Source organism: Oncorhynchus kisutch, linkage group LG3 (genome assembly GCF_002021735.2).
Source record: "Oncorhynchus kisutch isolate 150728-3 linkage group LG3, Okis_V2, whole genome shotgun sequence".
Taxonomy (NCBI): Eukaryota; Metazoa; Chordata; class Actinopteri; order Salmoniformes; family Salmonidae; genus Oncorhynchus; species Oncorhynchus kisutch.
The window spans coordinates 62,735,223-62,752,297 of NC_034176.2; the positions used below are offsets into that span (position 1 = coordinate 62,735,223).

General features: G+C 44.5%; 1 protein-coding gene across 2 annotated transcripts in view; it reads left to right on the forward strand.

The window, feature by feature from the left end:
• Nucleotides 1-17,075, forward strand: part of LOC109886975 (inhibitory synaptic factor 1) — a 54,653-nt gene that overhangs the window by 3,644 nt on the left and 33,934 nt on the right. For both annotated transcript variants that reach the window (XM_020478506.2, XM_020478511.2), the window contains exon 2: nt 1-232. This exon is cut by the window's left edge. In XM_020478506.2, coding sequence (XP_020334095.1) covers nt 83-232 — 150 coding nt within the window. In that variant the 5' untranslated portion in view covers nt 1-82. The remainder of the gene's footprint in view (nt 233-17,075) is intronic.

The following is a 17,075-nucleotide window of genomic DNA, read 5'->3' on the forward strand; positions in this document are numbered from 1 at the left end:
CATGGACCCCGACTCGGCTCCCCCCCGCCCCTGCCCTCAGCCTCAGCCCGCCAGCCCCTGGCCCCAAGTCGCCCTGTGAAGGATGTCCCTCAGCAGAGCTCCGGCCCGGGACACCTCTGAAACCCCCAGCCAGACCCCCAGAGAACGGATCCGCAGCCACATGAAGATGGTGATCAACCAGCTGGACGGCATTCTCAAAGAGCTCAAGGATGTGGCCAAGGAACTCCGGGAGGTGAGGCACTATAGCGGGCAGCATGCGCCACTGTCTAACTTTACTGGGGACGAGGTTCCGGGGATGGGGGTGGGGGGCTGGAGGAGTAAGGTAGATGGGGGAGTTACACCTTGAGAGGATTGCATTGAATGAAGTGTATAGAATGCATTTCACGGAATAGAGATGCTTTTAATTAGGATTTGAACGAGATGACATCACTTTGGCTTTGGTGCAGGTGGCAGGAGAACGTCGGTTTCTGCTTCCGTAATTAGAAATACCATCTTCCTTTTGGCATACAAGGGCTAATCCCAATATCATCAAGTACACAACAATACGTGTCGTTGAGATGTACTCGGCGTCCTATGAAACCCTCTTTAAATAGTGGCTGCAGAAGAAGCAGGGCAGAGCCAGGAATCTGGGCTGCAACAGAAACACAGGGGAGAGAAGAGGTGTGCTTAGGTAAGACACAGGACTTGGCACTGCACTAGTTATGTAACCATTTTGTTGTCAGCTGGGTTTCTACTGTATTTTCACAACTGCCATGGTAACGCGATGAAAAGATCAGTGCGTGTCTGCATCAAAAAGGGATGAACAAACAGGAAGAATATGTGTGTGGAACATATAGTGGATGACAGTGTGTGGGTCTCTATGGAATGTCTACTGTACTTTCAAATCCATTAATATTAGAATGCAGGGTAGATGTGTGTGTATGTGTGTGTATATGTTTGCGCGTGTCCGTGTGTATGTACCTGTGTGTGCAACGTGCATACACGTGTAAATTAAATGAATCTGTACCAGCCCATCACTGGGACTGGTACAGTAGGTTCAATAGGTTCCTGTAAATCTCGTCAAAAAAGGAAAAAGAGCGAAGGGTTCTTATTAAACCCCTCCTCCATAGGATGTCCAACCCCCTCTCCCTCTCTCTCTCCCTCCCTCTCCCTCCCCATCTCTCTATCTCTCTCTCTCTCAAGAGTAAATATTGGCTCCCTGACACATCCCCACTCTAACCCCACCCTGTCTGTTATCAGTTGCCTCCCAACCTCCATCTGATCAGGGGGCCAGGAGCGGGGGGCCGGGGGCACACCCAGTGACCTGGAGACCCAGGGGAGGATAGAGTCCGACCAGACCAAGGGGAGGGTGGCAGGGCGAGGGGTCATAACTCACTCCATCACCACCACCTTCCACTGACTTCCCCAGTCTTTCGCCCACTCACCTCACCTCTCCCTCCTTCATGTACTCACATGGGGGGCACATGGGGGGCACGGCTCACCTCTCCCTCCTTCATGTACTCACATGCAAGGGCACGGCTCACATCGCTCCGCACCGCTCACTCACAGCTCACGCTTCCCTCTGAGCCCAGAAAAACACAACGGGTGCTCTAGTGATTGATGATTATGGGACGCCTGCAAGTGGAATAATGCTGTCTGGAGCTATTTATAAACAAAAACACTAGCTACCTCTGTCTAGCTCTGCCAGCACTAACATATACAGTATTACGGTTCTTATTTCAGAGCCCCGAAAAGGCTTCAATACAGCAGCCGATGTATCATCCGTTCTGTAGGGAACACAATAAGACGTGTTGAAATTGGTAGCAAGAGAGATTGCATTAGCCACAACACCAGTAGTGGTATATTTTGTCATTTGCTAATTTATTCCATTGTGGACTGTTTTAAAAGCAAAACGTTCAAAAAGTTTTTTTAAATGTATTAGTGCTCAATGTACCGGCAGATGCATGGCTGCATAATGTTCCAGAACATCTCTCATTCTTGGCCACATAAAATGAATAACATAATAGATAACATCTGTCACATAAATAAATTGTGAATTACTGGATCTGTTAAAAAAAAAGAATAAATAACAGAAGTCAGGGTGACATGGTGAGTGAAAGTGAACTGGACTGACTGGGTGGTGGATCATCACTCCATGTTGGAGGATGGTGTTTGGAGAAGCATGATGGCTTATGGCAGTAGATGTAAAGATCGGATTATCTCTAGCGGTCCGTAGGGAGCTGGGCTGATTTCAGAGCTCTCAGGGTTATAGCCAAGCAGAGCTCCCGTCAGTCCACATACTGTACCAACAGCTCATAAGTGACTGTCTCCACAGCCAGGCCTGAACCCTGGTCATACAGGACCAGGACAGTACGTGGCCCTGGGCCCAGCCCTGCATTCAGTATGTGAGTTAACTCAGACATGCTCCATGGCCACAGCAGGGGAGGCTAACGTACAGTCACCCCATGCCTTCACAGAGTTTAGAGGTAGCGGCACCATGGCAGAGCCAACAGGGAGCGTTTTTGGAAGTGGATCTAAAACTGGCAATTATAGTATAGCTAGACCCACAGCCTTTCCTCATCTCACTTCAGCCATTGGTCTGTGCTGGAGGTGTGACGACAGGAGAGGAGATGGAGGCATGATACAACAACGTTACATACTATACATAAAACGAAACCAAGCCGTAGAGAAGAAGTCATCATAACAACTGTCAGTTTAGAAGGCAGCGCAATCACATAGAGAGATGCCGTTGATCTTATTTACATCCCATTGAGAAATGTATTACAGCGGCTATATACTCGCCGCGCTTCAAGATGTGATGTTTCCAGCATTACCATTCAATTGTGTCACATTTTTGAATCCCATTATGCAATTTCACAGAAAGAATAAAACAGAATCTAAATGAAGTCTCCAAAACGAAATACACTGATAATATACTCTCCACACATCAACAGCAATAGCAGCTGTAGAGGAATGTTTAAAATCATGTCAACATTATCCTTACAATCTCTGAGAGACAAAAAAAATGGAACCAAGTGAAAATCACAGCATCCTCTGCTATTTTCAGTATGAAATATAATTTTTTGCTAAAACTGAATCCCAAAGAATAAAAAGCTATTTCAAATAGCTGAGGAATAGCAAATGTAAGAAAACATCCATATTGGGCATTAGAGAGATACAAGACTGGTAAATTGAAAGCATTAAATGAGGCGGTAAGAACAGAAAGATTGGAGAGTGGAGGGGAAGAGCTGGCACGCTGCAATACAGAGAGAGGCGAGTGGTAGGCACCTAAAGGGAATAGGGAACTGTTATTATGTGGAACTAGTCATTATGTAGAATCATACGAAGAGCAGAGGACGGAAGTCAGTGAGAGAAAATGCAAATAGGGCGGCCATGAAAACCAGTAGCGAGAATTAACGTGGCTAATGAGAGGGGTGAAGAAAGAAAGACCGGGAGCAATTATCACTGGCAGAGCAGTGTGCACCATTTCCAAGAACTCTGAGTCTGACTGCCAAATCATTGATCTGGGAGAGCAGGACAGCCGTCTCTATCAGTGATAAGCAGAGGGTCCATGGTAGGGTAGCTAGCTCGCCTAACAGCAGATCCATTTCATAAGCGTGGCTGTGGAGATTGGCTGTTACTGTGCAGTTCCAGTTTGTTCCAGAGACGAGGCATGATTGCATCAGCAGCGTCACTATCCATCTTCTCCCCCAAGCTGTGTCTGTTTCTCTAACAAATGGACAGTTAAGCTAAGCTGGGCTATATTGGACTATGCCCATTCACATGCACTGGGTCTGAATATGAATATTGCATTATACAGGATGGTGAAAGAAGCTACCAATTCTCACTGTGGCTCAATGATCCCCGAGCAGCTAGGGCCCCCTCTGATTCATTATTAACAATCAAGGGATCATTGCAAAAATGAAAACGGACAAAGGAAAATGATCTGATTAGAAAGCAGTTTCCAGGGGAGCACTTTTATGTTTTGTGGCGTACTATAAACGGTGCATTGTTTGCGCCCAGTATGATGTGGTGGGAGGAATACAACACATAAACAGCTGGCTGATGATCAGTCAGAGAGCCACTGAGCCTCCGTCCTGATCCAGTCTGGACTGGGCTCCAGCACCACGGTGGGGGACAGCAAGGGAGTCGGCACACTCGGCTAACTGCCACAGAGCTCAGCACCGCTCAATTTTGGTCAGGTAGTCACAGAAGGGCCCTAAATCCAAATCAAAGGATGCTGTTTCTGCATGGGACGTCAATCCTCTCCTCTGTTCGCACCGACGGTGCCACCATTGCAGGCCAGCCAGGGACGAGGCCACCTGACAGCTGTAGTGTCAAAGGTTGGACACTAGGTGTGCAGTCACAGTGACACTCCTTGCCTAGCAGCACAATTATGACAATTGTAAATTGGTGCACCAACCCAACCTCTCAGGTCTGAAAAAAAGATGATCCGTGTGAGAACAGGTGCCTTAATTGGAAAGGTCTTTGTTGAATAAAAAATAAGATATACAGTGTATATGTTAAAAAGATGCCCCTGTGGCCACAAACGAATCATGTGTTAGCGCTGCAGGTGGTGATGCTGGTTTCCTTTAGTTTACCTGAGCCCACTTATCACAAATTACAATCAGTCTCTGTGCCCTGGTGGACCGTTTCCCAGAAAGCAACTGTTTCCATTTCCCTACCAGTTCCCTACTGTAGGTTGACAGCCCAGTCTACCCTGGCCTGCTCTAGTGCTCTCCAGTGAGGGTGCCCCAGCCCAGCACCCTGGTAGCGACTAGCGAGGCAATTTACTGCAGATTAACAGCAGGATTTGGCCAAGCTAAGGGGCCTGCGGGCACGTGGAGTTCACTGGGAAATGCTGAAGGCTTACCGTCACCTCTGAGAGGGAATAGGATCATTAAACCTGCGATAAAACAGCAGTGATGCAATACTAGGTCAATTTGTTCCTCCTTGTTTGACCTCCTTTGTGTGCTGAAATTACATTCTCCTTAAATACCACACATGAACAACACGACAGAGCCACTTCAATATCATCTGTATTGACTTCAGTCAGCAACACCCCCCCCCCCCCTCAGTGTCACGTGACATGGAAGTGACCTTTGGATGGATCTCATTGACCAGTAGCCAGGCTAGTTCTTCCTCAGAATGACCCGTAACACTCCTATAATAAAACAGAGAGACACTTTAGCAGTGGGACATAAAGAGTTAAAGCTTTAGTGGCTTCTAACCTTGAGAGGGAGCTGTGGAGAGGAGAGAGAAAAGAAAACTGCACCAGGCTGGCATACCTTTCCACTGAGCCTCTTTTACCAAGCACCGCTGTGGAGCTACAGCTACTTTAAGATGCAGGGCCAGTGTGTTGACCAGCCCAGCATGCCTGTAAAACCCAGTGGATTAGCAGGCCCTTTGAACTCTCCTTCTCTGTGGACCTTGCACTCAGCATAGATGATAATGAAAGTTCCTGGTTAGAGCCCAGGCGAGGTACAAAATTGGCCCTTATATCAAAGCAGTCATCATACCAAATCAACCTGGTAAGCCACGTATCTTTTCTACAACGCCAGCTATCTGTGACTAGATACCATTACATGAGGTAGAGGATTGAGGGGGCTTGCTATGCATCTTTGTACATAATGTGAAGCTGCAACCCTTCCCCTTCCTCCAGGGGAGGATAAAGGAGAGAGAGAGATAATGGTTCCTCCTTGCTGTACAGGCTGGCGACAGACCGGTTGAAACAGCTTATATCAATTGTTGCAATTGTGCTTGTAGGCGTTTTTAGGATTGTTTTTGGCCTATCTTTGAGCTGTGAATAAAACCAGTGGGCTGTAGTTAATGGTGTGAAAAATGGCATCCATTTGAAGTGCACAAGCAGGCCCCAGGAATAGAATAGCTACATTACTTGATTGTCTCTGAGCATATTGTACATACGCTGACAAAACCTTTTTCATTGGACTTCCAGTGAAATGTCTGCAAGGTTGAATGTCACTGCACTGAAAGGGCACAAATACCCAAGAAGAAATTGGAGACATGTAGGTTATGAATGTGTCTAAAAGTATGAATAGCAACCCAAATTAATACAGTAGGTGACCGACTTCTCAAGAGACCAATTCTTCTCTCTGTCGGCTGTACCAGGGAAACGCTCAGGGCAGCTAGATCACTATTACATTATGGTTCATTGTGACACACTGAGGAACCTACAGTATTCACGTGGTTTTGGCCAAACTATTAATAACTGCATTGCTATGATTGGGTATCATGCGTCCCAGTTTAGAATGAGCCTATAATGTGATTGTTCTGAGAAGCCCAACGTCATATCAAAAGCTTTAACAGCAGGCAACCAAGCATCTGCAGCCTCAAACCTTTAAAAACCTTTCAATCAGGCATTTGATTCATTTGATCAGTTCTGGCAATTCTGTTATAGGCCTACCTGACAGGGCATGCATTGTCTGGTTATTTTCCGGTTTTATTCATGTTTTTGATGAATCACACTGGAGTGCCCTTTAAGTGAGACATTCCACTCCATTCATGTCCTCTCATTTGGTGCCAAACTCAGCATATTGCTTTTACAAAAATGTTTGTTGACGAATATGCATTGCAGTTATTATACAGAATATATTATGTCCTGATACAGTTGAAGTCGGAAGTTTACATACACTTAGGTTGGAGCCATTAAAACTTGTTTCTCAACCACCCCACAAATGTCTTGTTAATTAACAAACTATAGTTTTGGCAAGTCGTGTTCAGGTGCTCATTTTCAACCCCCTAGAGTTGATGTCAGCAGGGAAATCAAATTAGCATAATAAAAACATCCACATCATACTCTGTCTGTTTAAGCTAGAGATATCTTTTTTGCATGAGCTGCGTCTCAATCCACCCCATCCGCCAATGTCGGCCTTCCGCTTCCGTGGTGGAAGGTGGCAGGGCCACAGCGCTTTTCGCCAGACCAGGACAAATCCCGAAAATTGGTCTTGTTACAAAAACTTATGCAGAGTCCGAACGGTTTGGGCTTGAAAGTTGAGACTGTCACAAATGTGATGGTATTCTCCGTTTTGCTCTAGGACACCCTCAAGCTTCACGGGACTCGTCTGAAGTTGGTTCTGCCGATGTGCCAACTTCTGTCTGCAGTGTCCGAACAGTTTGGGCTACAAACTAATGTGACCCCACCATCGGAAGTTGAGCCCCTTACGAAACACGCACATGGCGGCCAAACAATTGGACGAATTGGATAGGGCATTTCCACGTCAACGGTATATGGGTCATTCCACGCAAAAAAAAATACGAAAAGCTTTTTAAAATCTCTCAGATATAGGACAGACACTTCAAATCATACTTCCTTTTTTTAATGTTCTTGTTTGCTTTGTTATTTTTTGTTGTTGGGGGGGGGGTTACAGGTACAGTATTCATGTCAATTTACACACTTTATACCATATGTACTCGTAGGCTGCCACATTAAATAATACAAAGTTAAGAAATACATACAGAGAAATTATCATATTGATCACACAGGATTTTTAACTAATAAATTGGTATGTAAAGAAAAATAAACAGAAAGAGGTGGGCCACCCAGGATTTTGTTAATAAAGTCATTTAAAGAAATAAAAATAGAGGTCAAAATTATTGCCAGGCCTTTTTTCAATACTCTAGCACCCTCCCCCTTGCGAGGATAAGGACACTGAGCCTTAAATGATTTATGAGATTGGAGAAGACATTGGGAGGGATCTTAGACCATTCCTCCTTACTGAATCTTTCCAGATCCTTGATATCCTTCATCTGTTCTTATGGGCTGCCGCCATGGGGCGGCAGCGTAGCCTAGTGGTTAGAGCGTTGGACTAGTAACCGGAAGGTTGCAAGTTCAAACACCCGAGCTGACAAGGTACAAATCTGTCGTTCTGCCCCTGAACAGGCAGTTAACCCACTGTTCCTAGGCCGTCATTGAAAATGAAAATGGGCCTGGGAGGGCATAGGTCCAGCTAATCAGACAGTTTTTCCCCACAAAGGGGCTTTATTACAGACAGAAATACTACCGTTTCATCAGCAGATCGGGTGGCTGGTCTCAGACAATCCCGCAGGTGAAGAAGCCGGATGTGGAGGTCCTGGGCTAGTGCGGTTACATGTGGTTGTGAGACCTGTTGGACGTACTGTTAAATTCTCTAAAATGTTGTTGAAGGCAGCTTATGGTAGAGAAACGAACATTAAATTCTCTGGCAACAGCTCTGGTTGACATTCCTGTTTTCAGTATGCCAATTGCAAACTACCTCAACTTGAGACATCTGTGGCATTGTGTTGTGACAAAACTGCACATTTGAGTGGCCTTGTGTCCCCAGCACAAGGTGCACCTGTGTAATGATCATGCTGTTTAATCAGCTTCTTTATATGCCACACCTGTCAGGTGGATGGAATATCTTGGCAACGCAGCAATGATGGGGCGGCAGGTAGCCTAGTGGTTAGAGCGTTGGACTAGTAACCGGAAGGTTGCAAGTTCAAACCCCCGAGCTGACAAGGTACAAATCTGTCGTTCTGCCCCTGAACAGGCAGTTAACCCACTGTTCCTAGGCCGTCATTGAAAATAAGAATTTGTTCTTAACTGACTTGCCTAGTTAAATAAAGGTAAAAAAATAAATAATAATAAAAAATAAAAAAACTCAGGTTTTCAATGGGGTTCATCAGGAGACTGAGATGGCCATTGCAAAATGTTGATATTGTGGTCAATTAACCATTTCTTTTTGATTCATGCTTGGGGTTATTGTCTTGCTGGAAGATCCACTTGTGGCTAACTGCCTCCTGGCAGAGGCAACCAGGTTTTTGTATAAAATGTCCTAGTACTTTGTAAAGTTCATGATGCCATTGACCTTAACTCCATTGGTCCCTTTTTGAGTGAAGAAAAAGCTTTTCTTTTAAGGGCTACAAGCAGAACACAAAACTATTTGACATAAACAGTTGCATTCATGAGTTATATTGAAAAATGTCAATAAACAAATCAGGTCCACCGAGCTTAAAATTATCTCCAACTAGTCAGTGACAGCTGTGTAGAGTTTGGAGTTTGTGACAGCATCCACGTATTACAGTATTATAGACAATTTGTCCTGGGATTTCCTATGATCTTCTATGTAGACGAACCGCTTACCTTCTAACGATTCTTGTGTGGCTCTGTGTCGTTATCCTCACAAGGGTAGGGTGCTGGTGTACTGAAAACAGGCGTACCAATAATTATGTGTTATTTATTTTACACAGTATTTTTTGCTCATCTTCATCAAGGGTGCCAATAATTATGGACCTGACTGTATACCACCATTTTGCACCTGAATCCTAATGCTTCACACCCTCCTGACAACACCATATGGTCCACTATTCTACAATGTTTCAGTAACATTTTAGCAGGCCAACAATACTGTTGTACCTTTTAATAATGTTGTTCACAACATCTCGTAAAATCCCCTTGAACGCCCCTCCAACTGGGGATTATTAGTAACCTCTGATGTCATTTGTCAATAAGACAGCAAGCATGGCAGCATCTTCAACCTATTAATTTAGAAAGTGAAAGCAGCTATTTAAGGACAAAAACAAAAAAATATTTTTTAAAGTCACAAGCCTTTCAATGACCTCCATGTTTGATGGCATTTCCCAGCTCAAGCACGTGAATGCACCCTACTCAGTAATTAGGACTTCACAACTGTCATTTATCACAGTTGGTTATGAACACAACATTATTCCCAGAATCCGCAAACTTAAATGTCATTCATTACCTAATTTATATTCTTGACTAGCCTGTGTGCATATTTAATCTAAGTAGGGTGAGTTTCCCAAAACCTCTGAAGCACTAAAATCATCTGAAATCTATTGGTAGGCAATCGATCTTAGTGCACACACGTTTTGAGAAACCCACCTCAGATCAGTTGACAGAGATAGGTGTACAATTGGTGACTGACTGCAGGACCATGGGCCTGGAACTTCAGCCAGACATTTCCTTCCACCCAGAGAGATAGAGATCCAAACCTCCTCTCTCTCTAACTATTTATATGCTGCTGTAACCTTGTGGTAGCAGTCACACTCCGCCTGCCACCTGGCTCCGCATGGATGACTGCCACCACTGTCATTGTCAATAGTGTTCAGATGCAGGCGTCAGCTGCGGGCGGGCAGGCAGGAGACCAGGCGGGCGGTGGGGAGGGTGATGAAAGATGCACAGACAGACGAAGGGACAGATTAATTATTCAGGGACACAGGTAAGAGCAGACAGCGGGGAAAGGATGTGTCAACAAACTGTTTTGATGATTAATATTTTTGTCCCGGGTCATTTGACAGTGGTGGTGAGGGTATGAAAGGGCATTAGGGTTGCATGTGTACTCAGTCACCCTCTAACAGTCACCTGCTCACCTCCACCTTCAGTGAACCTAGACTCACCCCAACCCGCGACAGGGCCACGAGTACAGCCATCATACCAAGTCCCTCTCTGCCTATACTCTTACATCTGCAGGCTGGAAGTGAATATTTGGTTATATTGTATCTGTGTTGTTACTAGTCTAGGGTGAGTTGAGCTTCCAGGTGGCAGAGTTTATGCAGGATCTCTAGGGGGTGCACACACACCCCCTGCTGAAGTGACATCCCTTTTTATATGTAAAGCTATAGAGGCTGACAAGAGACTGACAAGAAAAGCAGCTCCACTGTCCTCATTTCAACTATGACTCACGTCTCCCTTGCCTTGCTCTTGGTTCTGGTGCAGAGAATATTCAGTGGAAACTATATAGCTAGCTGATGGAGAAATTGCAAGAATGACTTAATGTGTTCTGATTTTGGGGGCGAAACAAATAATAAGTCGCCGTGTCAGCAAGTCAAGTGGAGGTACATTAATATTTTTAGCGCGCCAACCGCTTCCCATTCTTCCTGTAGTACCACTGATCATGTTCTTACACGTAAAACGTCCATCCATGGCATTAGCTCGCCTGAGTCTTTAATCGATACAGTGGGAGTAGAGAGGGATATGGATAGATGTAGAAGAACACCGTGGCGAGGGTGAGGGATGATGGAGTTTAGGGGTATCATGACTACAATGACCCTCACAGAGCTAAATCTTATCCCCCTGTCAAATAAATCTCAGCCCCTGACCCAGAGCTTTCACTTGATTATTCATTCTGTGTGCTCTTGTCACTTGCCAAAAGGCAAACTAGATGACTCATTGGCAGAGCGTTTAAAGTCTAGCTGTCCTTGTTTGGCTGAGAGCTGCTGCAATTGACATGGGATGAAATAAAGGATGGAGGGATGGGGGTTGGGGCGGGCCACAACAATGCAATGGACATCTCCACTGTGCTAATGTCATGGGTTGAATTATAAACCCCAGAATCAGCTGTTACTGTTGGCAGAGCAGAAAGTCCAGGGTGATGAAGTGCTTTGCCCAAAGTCAGGATTTTTGGCTTGGGTGAAGACACCCAGGTCAACACATTGTTGTGTTTGGGGGTCGGTTTGTATCAGCACAAAAAACAAAGAGCAGGCTACATGGGGACAATGGCACAGCATCAGATCTCCTGTACTGAACGAGGCTGCAAGTGTGCAGACAGTATACATGTGTATGTTGCAGAAAACTGTGAAAAACTGAGAAAGGACAAGATAGTGTGTGTGTGTGAGTGAGAGAGAGAGAGAGAGAGAGAGGGAGAGAGAAAGAGAGAGAGGGGGGGGGGGGGAGAGGGAGAGGAGCTTATCTCTGCCTACAGGCAGCAGTTACTCCCAGAACCATGCCTGGGACCAGGACGGAGGGTCAGCATGTTTCAGTCTACAGTTCTATGGATGTGAGTCAGTGGCAGATGCATGACAATAAAAACTGGGCCTGACTATTAAACACCTGTTATTCCTGCATCCACACTGGGAATTCACAGCAGTCGCTGCCTTCCTGATACAGGATTGAGTAGACAAAAATAATCTCACTGTTGATGTTGACAAAACTAAGGTCTGTATGAATGTATGAATGTACTCACGTATCTGAAACTGCAAAAGCATGATTGTTTTTCATGTTAAGTAGAGCTATTCGGCCTCCTGGGTGGCGCAGTGGTTAAGGGCGCCGTATTGCAGTGCCAGCTGTGCCATCAGAGACTCTGGGTTCGTGCCAAGGCTCTGTCGTAACCGGCCGCGACCGGGAGGTCCGTGGGGCGACGCACAATTGGCCTAGCGTCGTCAGCATTAGGGAGGGTTTGGCCGGTAGGGATATCCTTGTCTCAACGCGCACCAGCGACTCCTGTGGCGGGCCGGGCGCAGTGCGCGCTAACCAAGGTTGCCAGGTGCACGGTGTTTCCTCCGACACATTGGTGCGGCTGGCTTCCGGGTTGGATGCGCGCTGTGTTAAGAAGCAGTGCGGCTTGGTTGGGTTGTGTATCGGAGGACGCATGACTTTCAACCTTCGTCTCTCCCGAGCCCGTACGGGAGTTGTAGCGATGAGACAAGATAGTAGCTACTAAAAACAATTGGATACCACGAAATTGGGGAGAAAAAGGGGTAAAAAAAAAAAGTTGAGCTATTCAAGTATTGAGGGCAGATATACTTTTTTATGCCTTTAACATGCATACGTTACATTCACTTTTACAGCGCACCAAATCCATATCCACCCATCCATTTAGTCTCAACCTCACTTGTGTGTGCCATGGTTGACTTTGCAAAAATAGCATAACTCGATCCTTTCCCATCTGCCATGGACCAGGAAAGCAGGTTAATTGATTTGTGAGGGAACAATCGAGTGGTGACATAAATAAGAATTACCCAATCAACAATCAATCTGCGTCCGTAGTCATGCTAATCAGGTAAATCCGGACGTGGTCATGAACTGCAGGTTAGTTTGGGTTGTTGACTTGTCCTGCATGCTCAACTCATGGAGCATTATGCATTCAGTGAAGTGCCCACATTCCCCAATTAATTAAAGCGTTCCTTAACGAGCCTTGATGTGAGCAGCAATGTTATCTTTCCCATTTGCTATGTAAATGACGTCCTCATCTTTCTACTTATCATACCATGTTGGTAAGATCAATGAGAGATTTCTTGGGAGCTCAGTCCTGCAGAGTGATGAATGAACAGCAAAGCTGCCATTTTGGTCTCGCATCTTTGATACGTCCAAAAAGGCAAAAGGATGCCATCTGTAAAGTGCATCAAATATGTTCATGTTCTTTCTTTTAATTGAATCAAGTTATTAGGTAAAGAAGAGTTGTTGAGAGAGTTAAAATGACAAGAATTGTGGTGCAGTGCAGAGCAGTATTTGGGGTATTTGGGGTATTTTGAAAAAGGCGTTGGTCTTTGGTTAGGACTTAGAAGAAAATGGTGTGTGAAGAACAAAAGACAGTGGTGCTGATGTAGGGATGATGTAAATCTGCACAACGGGAAAAACACAACATGAGAGATAATCAGGAGTGGTGTCTGTTTTAAAAGCTTGTTTGACAAGGCTTTACCTTGACACCAACAGGAGACAGTGCCCTTTGCACGCACGCTAGCTGGAAATGTCTCTGGAAATGTCTCACACACTCCTTTCCAGCAACAGTAATTGATGCCTGTGGCAAAAAGAATCTTCAGCGTTGTAGGCTATGACACCTTTGCAGAAGGTTTTCACTGGCACTCAAAGATGCATGCACCTGTGGGAAATTCACACACCGTCAAAAACCTTCCTCAACTGCCTGGACCAGCGGCAGAAGGCAGGACGGCCAGCCAGACAACTAGACCAGGTTGACACCATTACTTCTTCTGACTGCTGATTGCTGGGACAGAACTTTGCCTCCTTTCAAAAGTGTCCTGAGCCCCAAATGCTGCAGAAAAGGTGGCAGAGAGACTATGGCAGGAAGTGTCTTTAAGACTCTCTAAATCTCAGCCCAGTTCAACGCAAACTGTTCTTAACCTAAATTCTGCAGAAAAAGTGGCAGAGAGACTATGGCAGCCATGCTCTCAGACTTGTTCAAGTGAAGGGCATATCTCTGGATGATTGACTAGATGATACTGTATACGGTCTCACTCTGGCCTCTCCTAGCTGCAGAAAGGAGGGATGAAGGGGCCGTGTGGGGCTTTCCCTCCCCAGGGCTCCTGAGGTTAAGAGCTCTGGGTTCTGGTTTGAAGTCTAGGTAGAATGAGGCCTAGTGTGGCGACACAGAGTATCTAGTTACCCAGATAGCACATTTGGTTTCTTGAAAGTTGTGGGAATGTACGTTTTTGGTTTCCCATTAGTTCTGGGAACGAAGCCATAAGTTACCTGATGGTTAAAACGGAAAGTTTTTAAACGTTCTGAGAACGGAAGTGAAATTTTGGTCTGTTCTGGGAATGTACATTTTTAGGTTGCAGGGAGGGTCTGATAACGTTTCCCTGTGGTTCCTTGAAAGATTTCCTGGGATGTTTTATTAACTTTAAGAGAACAAAAATGATAGGTTATTTGAAGGTAATTACATGACGTTAATTACATAACGTTCTGAAAATGTTTCAATAACAATTTACAAAGCTGTTCATTTTAGACTATTCACACAGACCTATTCAAAGGAAACAAGCACTCATTGAGATCAATGAGATCAGTCAGTGTGACCAGTTAGTTGGTGCGGCCAACACACCTGAACAAACTTAACAGGAGTGTCAGCGTCAGTGGTGTATAGGTGAGGACGGAGTCAAGCGCAGGAAACAGAACTGATTAAAAATAACGTACTTTACTTCGGGAAAAATAAACAGGACAATAAATCCATGGAGCGATAACAAACCCTAACACACAAGACTAACACAAAACAGGAAAAGGGAAATAATTATAACGTAATGGGAACCAGGTGTGTACACTTAAGACATAATAAATGGAAAAAGAAACGTGGATCGGTGGCAGTTAGAAAGCCAGTGACGACGACTGCCGAACGCCGCCCAGACAAGGAGAGGCACCAACTTCGGCGGAAGTCGTGACAATGAAAGGATAGAGAGAGTTTTGTTGATGCTGAGAATGGAATGTATATGTTTTTAAATAATATTCTTGCAAAAGTTATTTAGGCGCATTAACACTGCACGTTAGCACAGGGCAAAGAGCCTCCTTAGCCTGGGCTAAGGGAGATTTTAGCCCAGGGCTAAGCGAGTGTTTACATTTACACATTCTAAAGTGGGCTAGCACCAACCTTAGCTCAGAGCTAGCGGGCCCTGCTCCAGAGGTGGGTTAGCACCGACTTTGTCGTTAGCCCCAGAAACACAGTGCCAAAATAGCCAGCGTGAAACAGGGTCAAGAACAACACCTATAAAGCTCACTGTCCAATCACAAAAGCTGCACTAACACTTAATTTACATATGCTCGTGATGCCTGTAATGCATTTTGATAAATACATTGTTATTATTTCATCCTTCATCCTTCATCCTGAAGACAAAATCAAAAACTTTCATGTGTACAAAAAAATTGGTTGCTATGCCTTACAAAAATGGTTGCTATGCAGGCTGGCTCATGTCTTCTCACCTAGCCAACTAAAGTTACGAACTTTATAGTTGGAAGGGCAGCAAACCCTCAATTTTTGTCATTTTTCATAACTTTCTATTGTTATTCAATTGGATTTATCCATGATAACAATATTGTTCCATGTTTTTGCCTGGATCAGAAATGTTAATGTCTCGTTCATGCACAGCATTTTCCATACAAGGGCGAGATCGAATTTTAAAAGTGAAACATTGTTTCCGGGGTCTGACAAGCAGACAGCAAGGTTTATACAAACCATCACTGTTGGAAATAATATGCTAGGCTAGAAGCAAGAAGAAACAATGTGTTAAATTGCTTATAACATTGGTCGTTTGTCAGAGACAGAATGTTGGTCGCATGTTGTGTTTGTCCGTTAGCCCAAGGCTTTGGAATACCAGTGTGAATTGGAGCCAGTCTAACCCGGGGCTGAGAACAATGCAGTGTTAAAATGCATTTTGTAAAAAGACCCCTGTAGATATAAAAATATATATATATTTCAAAATGATTTGATTAAACATTGAATTTGGCCTCACTGCTATTATCCCATACAAACACATTTAATAACATATTCATACACGGCAAAACAGAGAGTCAAAAGTTTGTTTTGAAGTGTCTGTCCTATATCTGAGAGATCAGGAAATTATTTTCATTATTTTTACCCACATTGAACTCCTTTTTCTGGGCACTAAATTACTTCCGTACATTCTTCCATCCATTGGGGTGGCAGGTAGCTTAGTGGTTAGAGTGTTGGACTTGTAACTGAAAGCTGACAGTGTTGTTCTGCCCCTGAGAAAGGCAGTTAACCCACTGTTCCTAGGCCGTCATTGAAAATAAGAATTTGTTCTTAACTGGCTTGCCTAGTTGAATAAAGGTACAATTAAAAAATACATTTCTTTAACTTGTACCGACTACCATCAGATGAGAATTATGAGGCTTGTGGGCATCCTAGAGCAAAACATCCAACATGTACATATGTGTTTGTGAGTCTCACCTTTCGATTGTGGGCTCATATTAATGTGTAGCCCAAACAGTTCGGACGCTACAGACAGAAGCTGGCAGATCGGCGGTACTGACTTTAGACGAGTCCCGTGATGCTTGTGGGGGTCGTAGAGCAAAACGGAGAGTCTCCTCTTTCCACAGAGGGGTATTATTAGTTTGTAGCCCAAACGGTTCCGACGTTACAGACGTTTTTGTGAGAAGACCGGTGTTCGGGATGCCTCATGGTTTGACATTCACCACTGTAGCTCTGCCAGCTTTCACCGCAGAATTGGCGGATGCAGTGGATTGAGACACAGCCCAGCAAATAGAGATATCTACAGACAGATTTAGTTGTTCTTTTATAGTAATTCTAATTCGACATCGACTCTAGGGGTTAATGTTCTCTGAACGTTCTGAGAATATGACTTTAAATAGAACCATGAGGAAACCTGTAGAAAACCTTACGCTTAGGTACTAAAATTCCCTTAGAAAGTGTTTTTTTCTTAAAGTTCTCTGAATGTTCTGAGAACATGACTTTGAATAGAATCATGAAGAAACCTGTAGAAAACGGTATGATGAAGTACTGAAATTCCCACAGAAAAACGTGGTTTCTTAACATTCTCTGAACAATTTGAGGACATTACTTTAAATATTACCATGAGGAAACCTGTTGGAAACATTATAGGAAGGTTGCATGCAA